General features: G+C 36.1%; 1 protein-coding gene across 3 annotated transcripts in view; it reads left to right on the top strand.

Annotated features, from left to right (window-relative positions):
* The window catches only part of RAD50 (RAD50 double strand break repair protein), a 37011-nt gene that overhangs the window by 14428 nt on the left and 7479 nt on the right, over window positions 1-15104 (top strand). For all 3 annotated transcript variants that reach the window (XR_005105755.1, XM_037397538.1, XM_037397537.1), the window contains 20 exons: window positions 693-869; window positions 1273-1356; window positions 1589-1740; window positions 2350-2535; window positions 2685-2889; window positions 3353-3481; window positions 4251-4416; window positions 5245-5438; window positions 6016-6222; window positions 7090-7272; window positions 7458-7615; window positions 8519-8694; window positions 9401-9638; window positions 11056-11245; window positions 12168-12294; window positions 12529-12722; window positions 13002-13112; window positions 13687-13779; window positions 13859-13972; window positions 14775-14902. Coding sequence is in view for 2 of the 3 variants with exons in the window: in XM_037397538.1 (XP_037253435.1) it covers window positions 741-869; window positions 1273-1356; window positions 1589-1740; window positions 2350-2535; window positions 2685-2889; window positions 3353-3481; window positions 4251-4416; window positions 5245-5438; window positions 6016-6222; window positions 7090-7272; window positions 7458-7615; window positions 8519-8694; window positions 9401-9638; window positions 11056-11245; window positions 12168-12294; window positions 12529-12722; window positions 13002-13112; window positions 13687-13779; window positions 13859-13972; window positions 14775-14902 (3164 nt within the window). In the remaining variant the exon portion in view is untranslated. The remainder of the gene's footprint in view (window positions 1-692; window positions 870-1272; window positions 1357-1588; window positions 1741-2349; window positions 2536-2684; window positions 2890-3352; window positions 3482-4250; window positions 4417-5244; window positions 5439-6015; window positions 6223-7089; window positions 7273-7457; window positions 7616-8518; window positions 8695-9400; window positions 9639-11055; window positions 11246-12167; window positions 12295-12528; window positions 12723-13001; window positions 13113-13686; window positions 13780-13858; window positions 13973-14774; window positions 14903-15104) is intronic.

The following is a 15104-nucleotide window of genomic DNA, read 5'->3' as shown; positions in this document are numbered from 1 at the left end:
TGACCCTGGCTCGGTAGGGCCGGAGTTGCCCACCCTGCGGCAGGGGCTGCTCCCGCCTAGGCCTACCTGCCCCTGGGCCTGCTTGCCCGTGGGCCGGCCTGCCCCTGCCCCTGGGCCTGGGCCTGGGCCTGGGCCTGCCCACCCCTGGGCCTGCCCTGCCTGCGTGCCCCTGCCCCTGGGCCTGGGCCTGCCTGCAGCTGCAGCCAGGCAAGCCTCCTGCTTTTTTCTTGCCCCTCATACCAGGACAAGGATAATGCTGGGTGTCCCATACAAATTAGAACACGGCCCTGGGAGAAACAGGAGGTAGCAAAGTTTGCACAGTGTTGGGTGTTGCAGTACAATGGTGGATTTTTACAGGGAATAAAATGTTGGGGCCTCTGTTATGGTTGGGGCATTCTGAAAGCATGTGCATGGGTTTTGTGATGTGGAATAAAGGGTTATTTTTGGCCATTGTTGTTGATTTAATGGTAAATAGTATGGCATCTCTCTTAACTTGCAGTTGATTAGCTTTTCAGTTTAAAAAAATGAGTTTTGCCTTCATATGTTCTTTACCTTGAGCCACAGCTGAAGAGCTTTAGCTGTGTTTTTAAAGATGTTCATAATATTTGGTGCATGTATAGATGTGTTGTCAGCTTTCAGTGATATGCTGTGGTTTTTGCCTTCTAGATTTTTCACAAAACTTTATTTTACAGGATTTATAACATTTACGTTTCTGACTTTGGAAGAAAAGTTCTGCAGAAATGTCAAGGATTGAGAAAATGAGTATCCTTGGAGTGAGGAGTTTTGGGGTAGAGGATAAAGACAAACAAATTATCACTTTCTTTAATCCATTAACTATTTTGGTGGGACCAAATGGTGCAGGAAAAACGGTAAGATTTGCTGTATATTTAGTTTTGGATTCTAAATAGTCTGAAAGGCCTCAGAGTGGGCATAATGATCTCTACATCAAAGTATTAATAATAATGAAAAATCTTGCTGTTGACTAAGTATTGTGGTGTTTAGCATTGTTAGAGATCTGCTTTCACACCTGGATTTTGCAGAGCACTGATCGATATTTTTCATATGAAACTGATCCAGATCCTGATTAAAACAAATTTTGCAAAGTACCATATTCTCATGATACTAAAAAAAAATAATTTTATATCTTGTTTCTCTTTCCTAGCATGTTTAACTCACTTGTAAATATTTTGGCTTTTACTAGTTTTGCCTGTAGGCCCTCTTGTTTACTCTAAATTGCCATTATAACTACATACTTTTTTTCTCGTTTCTTAGACTATCATTGAATGTCTTAAGTATATATCCACTGGAGATTTTCCTCCTGGCACCAAAGGAAACTCATTTGTTCATGATCCAAAGGTAACAGTCATACCGACTGTATTAACTGTGTGTTTATTCTGAAGTGAATAACTGCATTCAGGGTTATGATGAAAACAGGGATACTAAAATTCTAGGCAGACATGAGCTGACTATCGTTTCAGGAAAAACAGAGCACTGAGAGGGAGGTTAGAACATTACGCACAGCTGGGATGGTACCTATTCATTTGGACGTTGAGAAGAATTTCTCTTAATTTTTTTGTTTCTCCTAAAGGTTGCCAATGAAACAGATGTTAGAGCTCAGATTCGATTACAGTTTCGAGATATAAACGGAGAGCTTGTAGCTGTCCAGCGATCCATGGTCAGTACGCAGAAAGGCAAGAAAACAGAATTTAAAACACTGGAAGCTGTCATTACTAGAACAAGGTAAGTTGTCAGGTTTTTTTTTTAACTTTGACATAAAGAGCAGTTTGGGTTTTGTATAATTTTATGTATAAGAGAAGACAAAACTTCATAATGTATTCCTTGAAGTAGCTACCAGTGCTTTTAGACAAAAACTGTGTAGTTTCATCACTTTATCTATTAGTTGATTCAGAAATCCTACATTTGATAGCCACTACTTTTTGAAAACTACTTACATCTGTGAACTTGCATTTATTTGAAAATTGTATTAATAATGATATGGTTTGAAAGGAGCATTGTGTGGAGTATGTGGGCTTTACTTCTTTTAGCACCATTTGCAGTTTCAGATCGTTGTTGGCCCATGTTTAACTCCAATCTCCACTGTTTAAAAAGTGTATTGATTTCATTCAAGATGTCTTTTCTCCCTGTGGTGGTTTTGCATAGTTTTAAAATGTGAAATAGTTTTGACTACAAATATTGACTGGGTTAAAGGCAGGTGTTGAAAATGGTAATTGTGTGCTTAAAAATTGTTACTTGTCAACATTTTGAATAGTACATTACAATGAGATTATACTGTTAAAAATGAAGTTTTACTAGAAAACTTTGGTGATTTTCTTTATCTGTGCTGCATAGGCATGGCGAGAAGGTCAGTCTGAGTTCCAAGTGTGCAGAAATTGATCGAGAGATGATCAGCGCCCTTGGTGTTTCCAAAGCAGTGATTAACAATGTCATTTTCTGCCACCAAGAAGAATCCAACTGGCCACTAAGTGAAGGGAAGGCCCTGAAACAAAAATTTGATGAGATCTTTTCAGCAACAAGGTTTTTCTCTTTACTATAAATAAATAAAAACTAAGTGACAAAATGTCTTCTCTAATAATGTAGGTGTGAATGACAATGTCTAAGACATTGTTTCATACATCAGTATTGCTATATTGCCAATAGGATCTGAAATTTTGTCTTTTTTTAAGGTATATTAAAGCACTTGAAACTCTCCGTCAAGTACGACTGAAACAAAGCTTTAAAGTAAAAGAGTGTCAGACAGTACTGAAATTCCTAAAACAGAATAAAGAAAAAGCACAGGACATCCAGGATCAGCTTAGCCATAGAGAGGCTCAACTGGCTGCTTCTAAGGAGAACGTAAAATCAATTGAGAGTCAACTTGATCCTCTAAAGGTAATTTGCATGGCGATTGCATTAAGACTTTAATACAAAACAATACATAAGTACTAAAGCTCACAGAAAAATGTCAAAGCTGAACAAATTTATTGATTATAAAGCCTCACACTTTTATGTTGTGTTATCTAATCCTTGGCTCTGAAGCAGAATCAAATGTATGTCAGCAAACCTGGCAGATGCTGGTCTAAATCTGTTGGAGGTTTAAGAACATAGTTTGTGAAATTCATCTAGCAGTGTTCTTTTGTAGCTTAACTTAAAATCTCTCTCAAGTTTAGCTGATAACTAAAACTCTTATAAACGACAACTAAAACAAAAACTAAAACTTAAAACCACCTATTTTAAAAAAATATTTTGTAAAGGTGAAGGTTTTACACTTGGACTACTATATTGTATAGAACTATTGATTATGGGATTCATAAGCTGGTGAGATATTTTACTTACAACATTCTTTCCTTTGCAGACTTCGCTGGCAGCGGTTGAACAGAATCTCATAAAAGCAATGAGGCTAGACAATGATGTGAAGGCCCTGGAGAGCAGGAGACGGCAGATGGAGAAAGATAATCAAGATTTGCAACAGAAGATGGAAAAGGTTGCCTTCTAAATTCCGTGCTGCCATCCTTTCTGCTGAAGAATCAGGCTGTCTTTTGCTACCCCGTGAACTAAGTATATAATTCTGTTACGCATCAGGTGTTGGTGAAAAATATTATCAGAGCCCACATAGCTCTCGTGATATTATCAGATATTGCAAATATGGCTGAATAAAGTTGTGTTAGTTTTATGTGTAATTTGGCTTAAATGGCTTTTTAACTTTTCCTTCCACCATAGACTAGCTTTTCAGGAAGACAAATGCTGACAAAAGTTTTCATCAAAGCGATAATTGCTGGTAACAATGCCCTGCAGTGTGCAACTTGAACGTACCTACCTCTCACAGTATGTAGATGATAGCCAGCACTTGTTTTGACCGGTATGGGATGTCCCCTGATGTTAATATTGTTCATCACCTGGGAGATTTTTTATTTTTTTTATCTTAAAATAAGAAATAATTGTCAGTCTCCTCTTATGATTGTGCCAAGGCATTTAAAAGTTTTGACAAATGGAAGGAAATTCTTCAGTGGTGAAAATTCAGATTCATGTGTTTTATCAGCCTATGGAAAAATAGATTCTCCAGTTTTGCTTATAGCAGATTCAGTTTTTCTCAGTATACGTCTTAGTGTAGAAATCCTTTGTAGGAGGTGTTTATCTCTTTTTTTCTTTAATTCTGTTATGGTAAATACTGTACTTTCTTTAAAACATTGATAATTGGCTTGTGAATTTAGTGAATACAGGATAAAGTTAGCTTTTTGTATTTGGTAATACAGGTTTTTCAAGGAACAGATGAACAACTAAGGGATAGATACCAGAACCACCAGAGAGCAGTGAAGGAGAAGGAGAAGAGATTGTCAGACTGTAAGCGTGAATTAGATAGAGCCACTAAAGAATGCCAGAGATTTAACAGTGAAAAATCAGAACTACTTATTGAACAAGGTATTTTAGACTTCTGTAACCTTGTATTTGTATTTTAGTGTAATTAAGATCTGAAATGAAACTACTGATAATAATTGGAGGGTTCTGAACTGGACAAAACTGAAATGTTTATTAGTTTGGGGTCAGCTGCACGCTATGGTATGAAAATCTCACAGGTGGGTGGGTTTTAGTGTTTTTCTGCTGGAGTTTCCAATGTGTGCTTGTTCTGAGCTATAGTTACAACATGCAGTACATTTGTTCTTAAATTGACCATTCTTTATAAAAATATTCCAAATACGGTGGCATAGAACAGTGTCAGTCTAGCAGTTTACAACAGAGTTGTTTTCACTGTCTGAGCATCTTTAGGTGATGACAATACCTGCTAGCCAGATGTGATTGTATAACTATGTTTTAATCAAGAGGAATGTGAAAGCTGAATGCTTGGCATTCCCAGAGTCAGGGCTGGGGACTAGTCAGAGGGCTTTAGGATAATACTCTTTCATACATTGTGTGTTCTATTTTGATGGACTATGGCTATTTCAGTAAAGCTGCAGTAGTTGAGATGCAGAATATATGCTTACATGAAGTATATGTGGACTTTATTTGTTCATAAATAATATTTCTTTCATGTTTTAAGAGGCTTTATTTTAAATTATTGATTTATTTAATTAATACAAATTTAGTTACGTGCAATCACAATCATTTAAGCTACAGCTTATTTGTACTGTGGAGCTTTTTGTGGTGTTTAAAAATGCTTCAGTTTCAAACACCTTAAGAAAATAGTTACATCTTAAATGTATCTTATGCCTCAGTTTTGGAGCGTTTATGTCATGTTTTCTTTCTGTGAAGGTCGTCTTCAACTGCAAGCAGATCGTCACCAAGAATACATCTCGACGAGGGATTCGTTAATTCAGTCTTTGGCAGCACAGCTGGAATTAGATGGTTTTGAGCGAGCACCTTTTAATGAAAGGCACATTACCAGTTTTCAGAGGTTGTTGAAGGAAAGACAGGAAAGAGATACAGAAGCTGCGAATCATTTGACGGTAAGAATGTTGGGTTTTTAGTAGTGTAGTTAGTTATTAGTGTATTATTGGTCCATATGTGTCTTCATGGTGCTGGGAGGAAGAAGAAGAATGTTGTTGGGGAAAAACTGAAGCCATGTGGGTTTTTTCTAGAATTTTTCACTATGGGTTGCCTAAATCTTTCCATGGAAATCAGTTTTGGAACTAAAAGTGGTCATGAAGTGATCTGAATTGCCAAATCTATTGGACAGGCAGTTATTCAAACAGGTTTTTCTTAGCAGCCCTCTTGTGCAGGTGGATCACTGACAAGCTAAAAAAAACTGAGGCAGAATTACAGACAAGTGGTTTAAAAATAAGCAACTTTTTGTTGAAGTCATCTTCAAAAATGGAGTTGTTCTCGTAGAACGCTGCTGGTATGATGCATGTGCATTTTCCTATGGAAATATTTCAGCAGAAAGTTTTTGACAAGTTTTAGTTACCTAAGTATTTCAATGTCTTGTATTACAGTGGTGAATATTTGCATGCTAGTGTGAAGAAGTGTTTTTAAATGTTTTTTTCCTATGAAAACAATGAGTATGTTGTTGCTGACTTCTTTCAGAGAGAATTTGTACGAAAAGAAGCAATGAAACAAAAACAGATAGATGAAATAAGAGACAAGAAAACTGGGTTAGAAAGAACTATTGACCTGAAATCAGACATTCAAAATAAGAAACAAGTTGAGCTGAAGAATGTAAAATACGAATTGCAGCAGTTGGAGGCGTTTTCAGACAGAATTGTGGAGTTGGATCAGGAGATTGTCAAGACAGTAAGTTAATATAATTGAAAAATGTGTAGAAATTTTAAGTAAAAACTTTGGGCTTTATCATTACAAAACCCCTGAACAAACCTCTTGATGTTTACTCCATCTGATGCGTTTTTACCTTTTTAATACCCTCTCCATGCTTTGTCTGTTTAGGTGGTGCACCCTTTTGGGCAGGGACTATTCACTACTTTGTTTTTGTACAGTGCATGCATAAATATACTGCTTCTGCTTGGTGAGTTATAAATAGGGTAATACCCACAGTTGGGGATGTCATAAGATTAGTCAGTCTTAAATTATTGGGCCAGAAGAATATGACCTAAAGTGCTACACTACCTACATTTTTCCAGATAACTTGTCTGTGAGTGAACTAGTTGGTTGTAAGTGTTTGATCTGATGAAGTATTGTAAATTTACAAGCATTTTTTGTCCCAGTTGAACAGCTGGTTATGCCTTTGTAGCCAAATATCTTATGTTTGTTAGTAGCGTGTGAATTCAGTGCTTGACAGCGTTTCTTCTAGCCTCACTAGGATAATTCCAAATTTAGTGTACAGTAAATGCTCAAATACAGAGAATCAAACTATATATGAGTGAGCTTCCTGAAGCTAAATCACAACATTACAGCTTACAGTAAAAGCATGAGGAACTTGGGGCAGTACTACATTGCAGAACGGTGCATCCAGTATCTGCTTGACTTTCCCCGTGCCAACATCACAACCTTTGTCCTTTTTCAGATATTCTTTACAAATCTTGTGTCATTCCTGTAACAGCTAATGATACTGATACTGGGCAGCTTAAGAGCTTTCTTTCATTTCCTTTAGTTAGAACTTTATTGATTAGTGTGATTATTTAAGTCTTCTGGGCTTTTGTTTAGGAACATGAGCTGGAGAAGGCTGAGAAGAACAACAATGTAGAAGCACTCAAACTGGAAGTACAAACTCTGCAAAATGAGAAAATAAACCTGGACAAAGCTCTTAGAAGGTTGGATCAAGAGATGGAACAGCTGAATCTACATACCACGACAATTACCCAAATGGACATGCTGAAGAAAGACAAAGTAATTTTTCTATCATCATCTCATAAGAGAGGGACATGAAAGATTTGTGTATTTTTCAGGTGTTTATCAACAATCATATGTAAAGCTTCTGCCTGATTTCACAGAAGCCATTAACTTCATGAATGTATTGAGCGACATAAATATGAAGATATGAAAAAATTAATTTAAATGCTTCATTTCCCCAGGCAGACAAAGAAGAGCAGATTAGAAAAGTAAAATCAAGACATTCTGAGGAACTGACATCACTTTTAGGATACTTTCCGAATAAAAAACAACTTGAAGACTGGCTTCATGGTAAAAATAGAAAGATTAATCAGACAAGGGATGATCTTGCTGACCTTAAGTAGGTATTAATTTAACTGACTATGTCTCCATAAGTATTTCTGCAATCATTAATGTAAATGTTGGAAAGTTTAATATGCTTAACATACTTGGTACTTTAATTCATTATTATTTACTTATAAAAATAAAAAGAAAAAAGCAAAGTCAAAGAAAGCATCCTGCAGAATTTGCGTAATGTATAGCTGATACAATTTGTGCTAGTTACTACAAATGTTGTGATTTTATTATGTCAAAGGCAGCACTAAAAGCAGATCAAAACACTGTTCTGGAACATCCTTAATTGTTTGTATGTGCTGGAGTGGAAACTACTGGTCTTCTGACTTTCTTATAAGTCACAGAGTGGTTAAGAGACTGTATCACAATTTCATTTACCTGTTCCTGATTTCATTTGATTATATCAAACAATTTGTTTAAAAGAGTAGGTAACATCACCACACTATGTAGTGATACACATTAAACTTCCACAAAACAAAAAATATCTAAGATTGAAGTATAAAAATACTTCATAATTCAAAAGTATGTACGGAACAGGGGTAGATGCTGCATTCTTTGCATAAGAGGTTCAATAATACCTCATAAGCAATAACTGCTGTAGGGGAGAAAAGTTTGTATTGTATTATTCTATGAAGTTTTGTATGGTTTTGTTTTTAGGAATTAGTTTCTCATCAGTAAACATCTAGAAAACAAATAAGAATTAAAATGAAACACACACATGAAACACTACACACACTGTAGATTCATAAAATGTTGATATTATGGATTTCCTGAAAAGTCATTAAAGAAGAACTGGTGAACAGCTCTGTAATACCAATTTCAAATTAACTTCCCATGTTTTTGTTTTTGCTTAAACAGTTTAAAATCTTTGGGGTTTTGCAATAAAAGAGTTTATGCATTGATGTTTCAGCAAACGACTGGCATCAGCAGAATATCATAAAACATATGTCAGTAACGAGCTGAGAAAAAAAGAAGCACAGTTGTCTCTTCATGAAGCAAAACTTTTTGATGTTTGTGGAAGCCAAGATTTTGACAGTGATCTGAAGAAACTTCAGGATGAAATTGAAAAAAGTTCAAAACAGCGAGGTAAATTCATACATAGCTCTACTTTTTCCCCTGAAGCTTGTTTTAAATGTAAGCCACAGATACTGAGATCGTCTGTTGCTTTTGCAGAGCAAACAGCAGGCATGGAAACTTGACTTAAGGGAGATTATTACTGAATCTTAGTATTCTTCAGCAATTTTTCCTTATCTTTATTACTATTTCTCTTTTACACTTAATCGCAATCAGTTATTTGAATTCTTTCAGTTAATTATCTTATTATGAGTAAATGAAATGTATGCTTTGGGTCACTGTGTATGTAGATCGTGACCTTCTCAAAGCTAAGGAGATGTTTGCGTGTGTGCATCTGCCAGGTGTGAAGACAAGCACGAAGCCAGCCTTTTGGCATGAGCTTGGCCCATAGGGCCTACTACAGTCTGAAAGTAATTAATTTCTGCAGGAAGTCCACACTTCCACTGGTTCATTACAGAGGGATGAGCGTGGTTTAGTAAAACAAGACTCTTTAGAATAATTCAGGTTTACAAGGACTTGAGGAGGTGATGTAGGGCAACCTGTTGAAATCAGGGGCAGTGCTGAATTCAGACAGCGTCACTTACGGCCATTTCGGTTTCCTGCCTTTGTGATTTTGTGGGTTATAGTTTTGTCTTTGTTTATGGTAACTACATACCTAGTTTAGATCTGATTATAGAGTATTTATTCAACATAAAGTCTTTCTTTCTTTTTAAACCAGCTGTGCTTGCTGGAGCCACTGCAGTTTATTCGCAGTTCATTACACAACTGACAGAGGAGAACCAGTCATGTTGTCCAGTTTGTCAAAGAGTTTTTCAAACAGAGGCTGAACTGCAAGATGTAATTAGTGATCTACAGTCTAAGCTGCGTCTTGCTCCAGACAAACTGAAGTCAACAGAGTCTGAGCTTAAAAGAAAAGAGAAAAAACGTGATGAAATGATGAGTCTTAAACCACTTAGGTAAAGTACTTCACAAACTATATTGTTGCAAGCTGTTTTCTTTCAAATGCTTGGGTTTTTACTATTAAAAATTATGTAGACATCAAGGAGGCTTTATTTCAGGGCTAGTTAATTCATAAAAAAATTTTCGTTATTAAGATATGTATTTTGCTAGCATTTGTTCTCTGCTCATTTGGACTTCAATAATCAACTATTTTATATTTTTGGTATTTCTGGTCCTTTGAAGGCTCTCATGAGAGTGAGGCAGAAAACATGTTTATATACTTACTTTTCTACTGATTATTTACCCTATACAAACATAGTTCCCCTCCTTGTTATTTATCATTGTAATTTAAAATGGACAGGCTGGTTTTATTGTTACTGTTTTTCATACAGTGTCATCATAAATATGTTTCTTAAAAATGCTGAAATGGAAGGTTGTACAGACAGAATGGGAACTGAACTTCTATTAAACACCCTTTAATAATACCTTGATTTGTATCTCTTTTGACAATACTTTTGTTGCTGGCAGTTTTGTACAAATTATAATGTTCCAGAAAGGCATCTCTGGATTTTATAGTGGATTGCCAATGCCATTTATGTTTCCTTGAGGTTCAGTCATGTTCAGTTCCATCGTTTGGGACTGCATCTCTGTCCCTGGTACTGATAATCCGTATTAGATTGGACTGGATTTATTCCTTTAGTTATTTAAAAAATCTTTTTATCTTGTGGATTTTATGGTTTGTGGTTGTTTTTTTTAACTTGCAGGGTAATACAAGGTGTAGGTAGTACTAACAAATTCAGGAAAAGTGCCTACAGTATTTTCCAGTTTCCAGGCTGAATTAGTCTGCGTTTTTAAAGCTATGAAAATTCTAGATAGGGTGTTTTGTTGCCTACCTTTTCTCTTCCTGTTGCCTCCCTCCAAAACATAAATAAGTAACACTAGCCCTAAAGGGTTTTTGTCAAGGGTCCTGGTTTTTTTTTCTTAGCAAATGAACAGCATTTGAAGTAAGGGTGGAGCATGCAGGTTTCCTGCCAGTCGGCGAAGAGGGTCTAGTCTCAAAAAATTTGCAGACCATTGTTCTGAGAGAGTTTGGAGAATATATATGTTCGAGGGTAGACCTTCCCTTCACAAGAGGGCACTCTTGTACAGTGGGTTTAGATCCAGTCTGAGCTCTTGCTGTAATTAAGTTAAAAACCAAAAGAGATTTTGTTTGCTTCTTTGTTTCAACTCACCTATCTAAAATGAGAGATGTATTATCTTAGCTAAATATAAAACAAGCTTAATCAAATGTAGGCAAGGTTAAGGGGATACTATTTCAGCTAAATTTAGTCTTCCACTATTAAATCATATCACCAATTTTGTAATCTCAGAAGTCGTAAGCTTATGCTACTGTTTTTAACAAAGGAAACTTAATGGATTTGTATTTTCCTTAAGGCAAACTGTAGTTGAACTCCAAGATAAGGACATACCAAACTTGAGGAACAAGATACAGAATGTACAGAGGGATTTAACAGGCCTGAAGGGTGAGATAGAAGAACAGGAATCGTTCTTGCAAAAAGCTTTGTCTGAGGAGGAAGGTGCCAAGGCACGTTTACAGGATATAACACTAATGGAAAGGTACCAGGTATGCTTTGGTAATTTCTTTTGATACATAAAATTATACTCACTTACTAGCATTTAAATATGTAATTATTCAATAATATAACAAAACAATAATATAACAAAACTTTGAAGCCTAAAGACTTTTCAAGCAAGTAAAAAGACTTTAAAAGATGGCATTATGTAGGTGATCTTGGTACTAGAAAAACCCCTCTAAGTTTTATGTAATGATTTTTTCATTTGAGGACCACAGAGTCCCTTGAGTTCTGACTCAGTTCTGTGCTATAGTAACTGGGAAAAGAGGTCTAATCCAGAACTTGAGCATGATCACAAGTATACCAAAGTGTTTTTTGGTCCTCATAGTCATTATAGTTCAGTGTATTCTCAGGATCTATGCTGTGTACTTTCTGAAATCTTGCCACATGTGCGTCCTTGTTCTGTGCCCTTCAAATATATGGTAAAGGGGAATGGATATCCTACACTTTTTATTAGACTGCTTTGAACAGTCTTCGTGCCTTTGTTACCAACACAAAATATTTGCTCTGTTGAGAACCACAAGATGAACAGTTATGCAGAGAACCTGGGGCTGAGCAAAGGACTGAGTATTTCACGAGTGGGAGGTGCAGCAGCTCCTGAGGCTCCAACAGTTCTGTTTTTGGAGGGACAGATAGCACATGTAACTGTTCTGAGGTGGGCTGATGTCAAAAGCCCATCCATCCGTACTGACCGATTTCCTCTATCAATTAGGAATTCCAGTTTCTAGTAGCCTGTGGGCTGACATAACCTTATTGCTAGTGATGTGACATTGCTCCAACAGAGGAGGTAAATTTGAAGGTCTTGAGTCATGTGTGCCTCCAGCCCCAAGCTTGTTCTTGTGTGCTAAAGGTAAAAACTACATTGTTAAACAATAATACAATAGTAATAGTACTTTTCCCTCATACTTTCAGACTGATATTAGGGATGTTGAACGAAAAATTGCTCAGCAGGAGGCTAAGCTACTAGGGGTTGATTTAAGTCGAACTGTTCTACAAGTAAGCCAAGAAAAACAAGAGAAAAAACACTTGTGGGATACAGGTAGGTCATGCAAAACTGGTATTTAATTTTTGTATTGAAAAAAGTGTTCCAGACTTCCTACCATTAAAATTTTAGTTGACTAATTTTACTTTCTGAAATAGCTGTATTCTAATAGTTTGTTGTTTTGGTGTTCTGGAGTCATACTAGCTTAATTTAGAGTTAAATTTTCATAAGGAAGACAATAAATGTTTTTAATAACAGATTGTTTCACTCCGTGTTTACTTTCGTCTGCAGTTACTGGTAAAATTGAGTTAAATCAAAAACTCAAGCAAGACCAGCAAAATCAGATTCAGCAGCTAAAGAGTACAGTTAATGAGCTTAAAGCAGAGAAACTTCAGATTTCCAGCAGTATGCAGCGTCGTCAACAACTGGAGGAACAAACAGTGGAATTAACCACTGAGGTTCAGTCCTTATGCAGAGAGATTGAGGTAGGAAGTACTCCTAAGTATTTAACCCTTAGCTTTGTTGTCCTGGGGAAAAATAAATAATACTGTATACTAGCAATTAAAATACAATTTTAAAAGTTTCTCCTGTGCTGCTATCTTTGCAAACTTCCAGAACTTTATTAACAGATATTATCACATCTTTTGTTTTTAACACACTCAAAAAAAGAAAGAAGTAACCACATGACTTTTTTACCACTTGAAAAATTATTGATCTTTAACAAACTGAGAAAATAAAAAGGACTTTCTCCAACTACTTTTCAGGAAGCAAAAGAACAAATACTGCCTTTGAATGCAACTTTAGAGACACTGCAGCAGGAGAAGGAAGATCTAGTCAATAAAAGGACTGCAAGTAATAAACAAACACAAGAGAAGGTTTGTTTGCTTTTGGCGTATCTCAGAGATAGGATTATGTATTGTTTTTCAGGCATGGATGGAAGCTGTGGTAATGAGTTTGGTTTTAGGAAACAGCAGTGACTTTAGTGAATGCTTTGGATTGGTGGAGCTTTTAGTTATGTTCCTTTTCTTCCCTAAATCAGATTAACTCAATTGTAATTAGCCTTTGGCAGTCATGTCAAAAAGCTTCTAGGGACACATGGCAATATTTAGTGACCAGTGATATTAAAAAGCCTTTCTAATAGATCCAAGAGGAATAGCAGGGATGACTGTAATCTGTCCTTGACAAAAGACAATCTGTTTTTTTCTCAGGTGAAGTGTCCCTCTTGTGTAAGCACGGATGAGTGACTTACCGTTTGTTTTGGAAAACATTTTCATGATAAAAAGGTGTATCTGGCTTTCAAAAGCTGAAGGCTTTATTAGTAAATTAAAGGGATTTATGATAAGGAATTGTACTTTTGACAGTAGTGTTGTCCAGTATCTAATCTTTGATACAGAGCATATCAGTTCTTGGACATAAGACTACATTTCATTTGAAATCTTCTCCCTGCAGATAGATGTCATAAAAGAGAAAGCTAAAGACATAAACAAGTATGTGAAAGAAATTGAAAACTATATTCAACAAGGAAAAGACGATTATAAAAAGGTAACCTAAAAAACAGTCACTAAAATACTACTTCAAAAGTACTTTCGTGTTTAAGTCATATACTATTTTGTTTCTTTAGCAAAAGGAGTCTGAACTGCGTGAAGTAAATTCTCAGTTAACTGCCTGTGAGAAACAGAAAGAAAAGATAAGCAAAGAGATGGAAATGATCCGACAAGATATTGACACTCAAAAGGTAGATGAGTTGTTTAACATTAAAGTATATTTTGCATAGCTTAAATAATTTCAGATTTTGGTTTAAGTCTGCCTAGGTCCGTAGTGGTGCAAAGTTTGTCTCCTCCTGTTTTCTTAATCAGTTGTTAATGAGAATAGCTGCTATACATGCATTAGGCTGGAAAAAGTCTTGACATTTGTGTATGCAAAAGTATAGATGCATTTTAAAAAACTTTTATCTCTAACTGTCATTTTGTGGTATTTCCAAAAGGGTTAAATCTGCTGGGACAGTAGCCAGCATTTTCAAAAGTGCCTTTGTGTGGAGAATACCTGCCTTCTGAAGTAAGGTACCAAACTGCAGGTACCAAAAGTTGCTAGTTACTCTAGTTTTTGTCGTGTACTTTAAATTTTTGGGTATATATTTCAAGTACTGTTTACATTCTTTTTAGGAGAGATGTCTTTCCCTATTCTACCCCACCACTTACTGTCTAACTTGCAGAACTGAAATGGGGGACTTTGTTAAATCTCATCCTAAATTACTTGCCCCATTTGAAACCTTGATTAATATTTGCACGTAGGATCGGTCTTGTGTTCACCTGTGACAATGAATACTGTTGGGCATTATTTCAGACTGGAATATGGAATAATAATTCTGATTTCTATTATACCCTATTTCTAGCACAAGGTAAGTTCTCACTGTGATAATATTCGTTGTTGTCAATTACTTTAGCTTGCAGCATGTTTTAGAGTTGCGCAGAACTCGTACTTTGTAATTGAGAATCAATATACTGAAGCATATACCTTCTTTCTTTCTGTGGAGATAGATACAGGAAAGGTGGCTGGAGGATAATCTTACTTTGAGGAAACGGAATGAAGAGCTCAAAGAAGTTGAAGACAATATAAAACAACTGGTGAAGGAGATGGGAGAAATGAAAGTCCCACAAATGAAAAAGTAAGCATCTTCAAAACAGCATGGCATGTTTTGCACAATAATGCACTGAATATCCGAATGCAATACTCACTGTGCTTTAGTGTGTTTCCTGGTCCACGTTTCTCCGCATTCACATAGACTACTTCCTCCTTCAAACTCATGTTTGCATAGTCCAATCCTTTTTTTTTAATGACTTCCACTGCTAAATCCACATTTAAAAAAT

This window comes from Falco rusticolus, chromosome 8 (genome assembly GCF_015220075.1).
Source record: "Falco rusticolus isolate bFalRus1 chromosome 8, bFalRus1.pri, whole genome shotgun sequence".
Taxonomy (NCBI): Eukaryota; Metazoa; Chordata; class Aves; order Falconiformes; family Falconidae; genus Falco; species Falco rusticolus.
The sequence above is the reverse complement of the archived record's forward strand: the minus strand, read 5'-3'. Positions and strand labels throughout refer to the sequence as shown.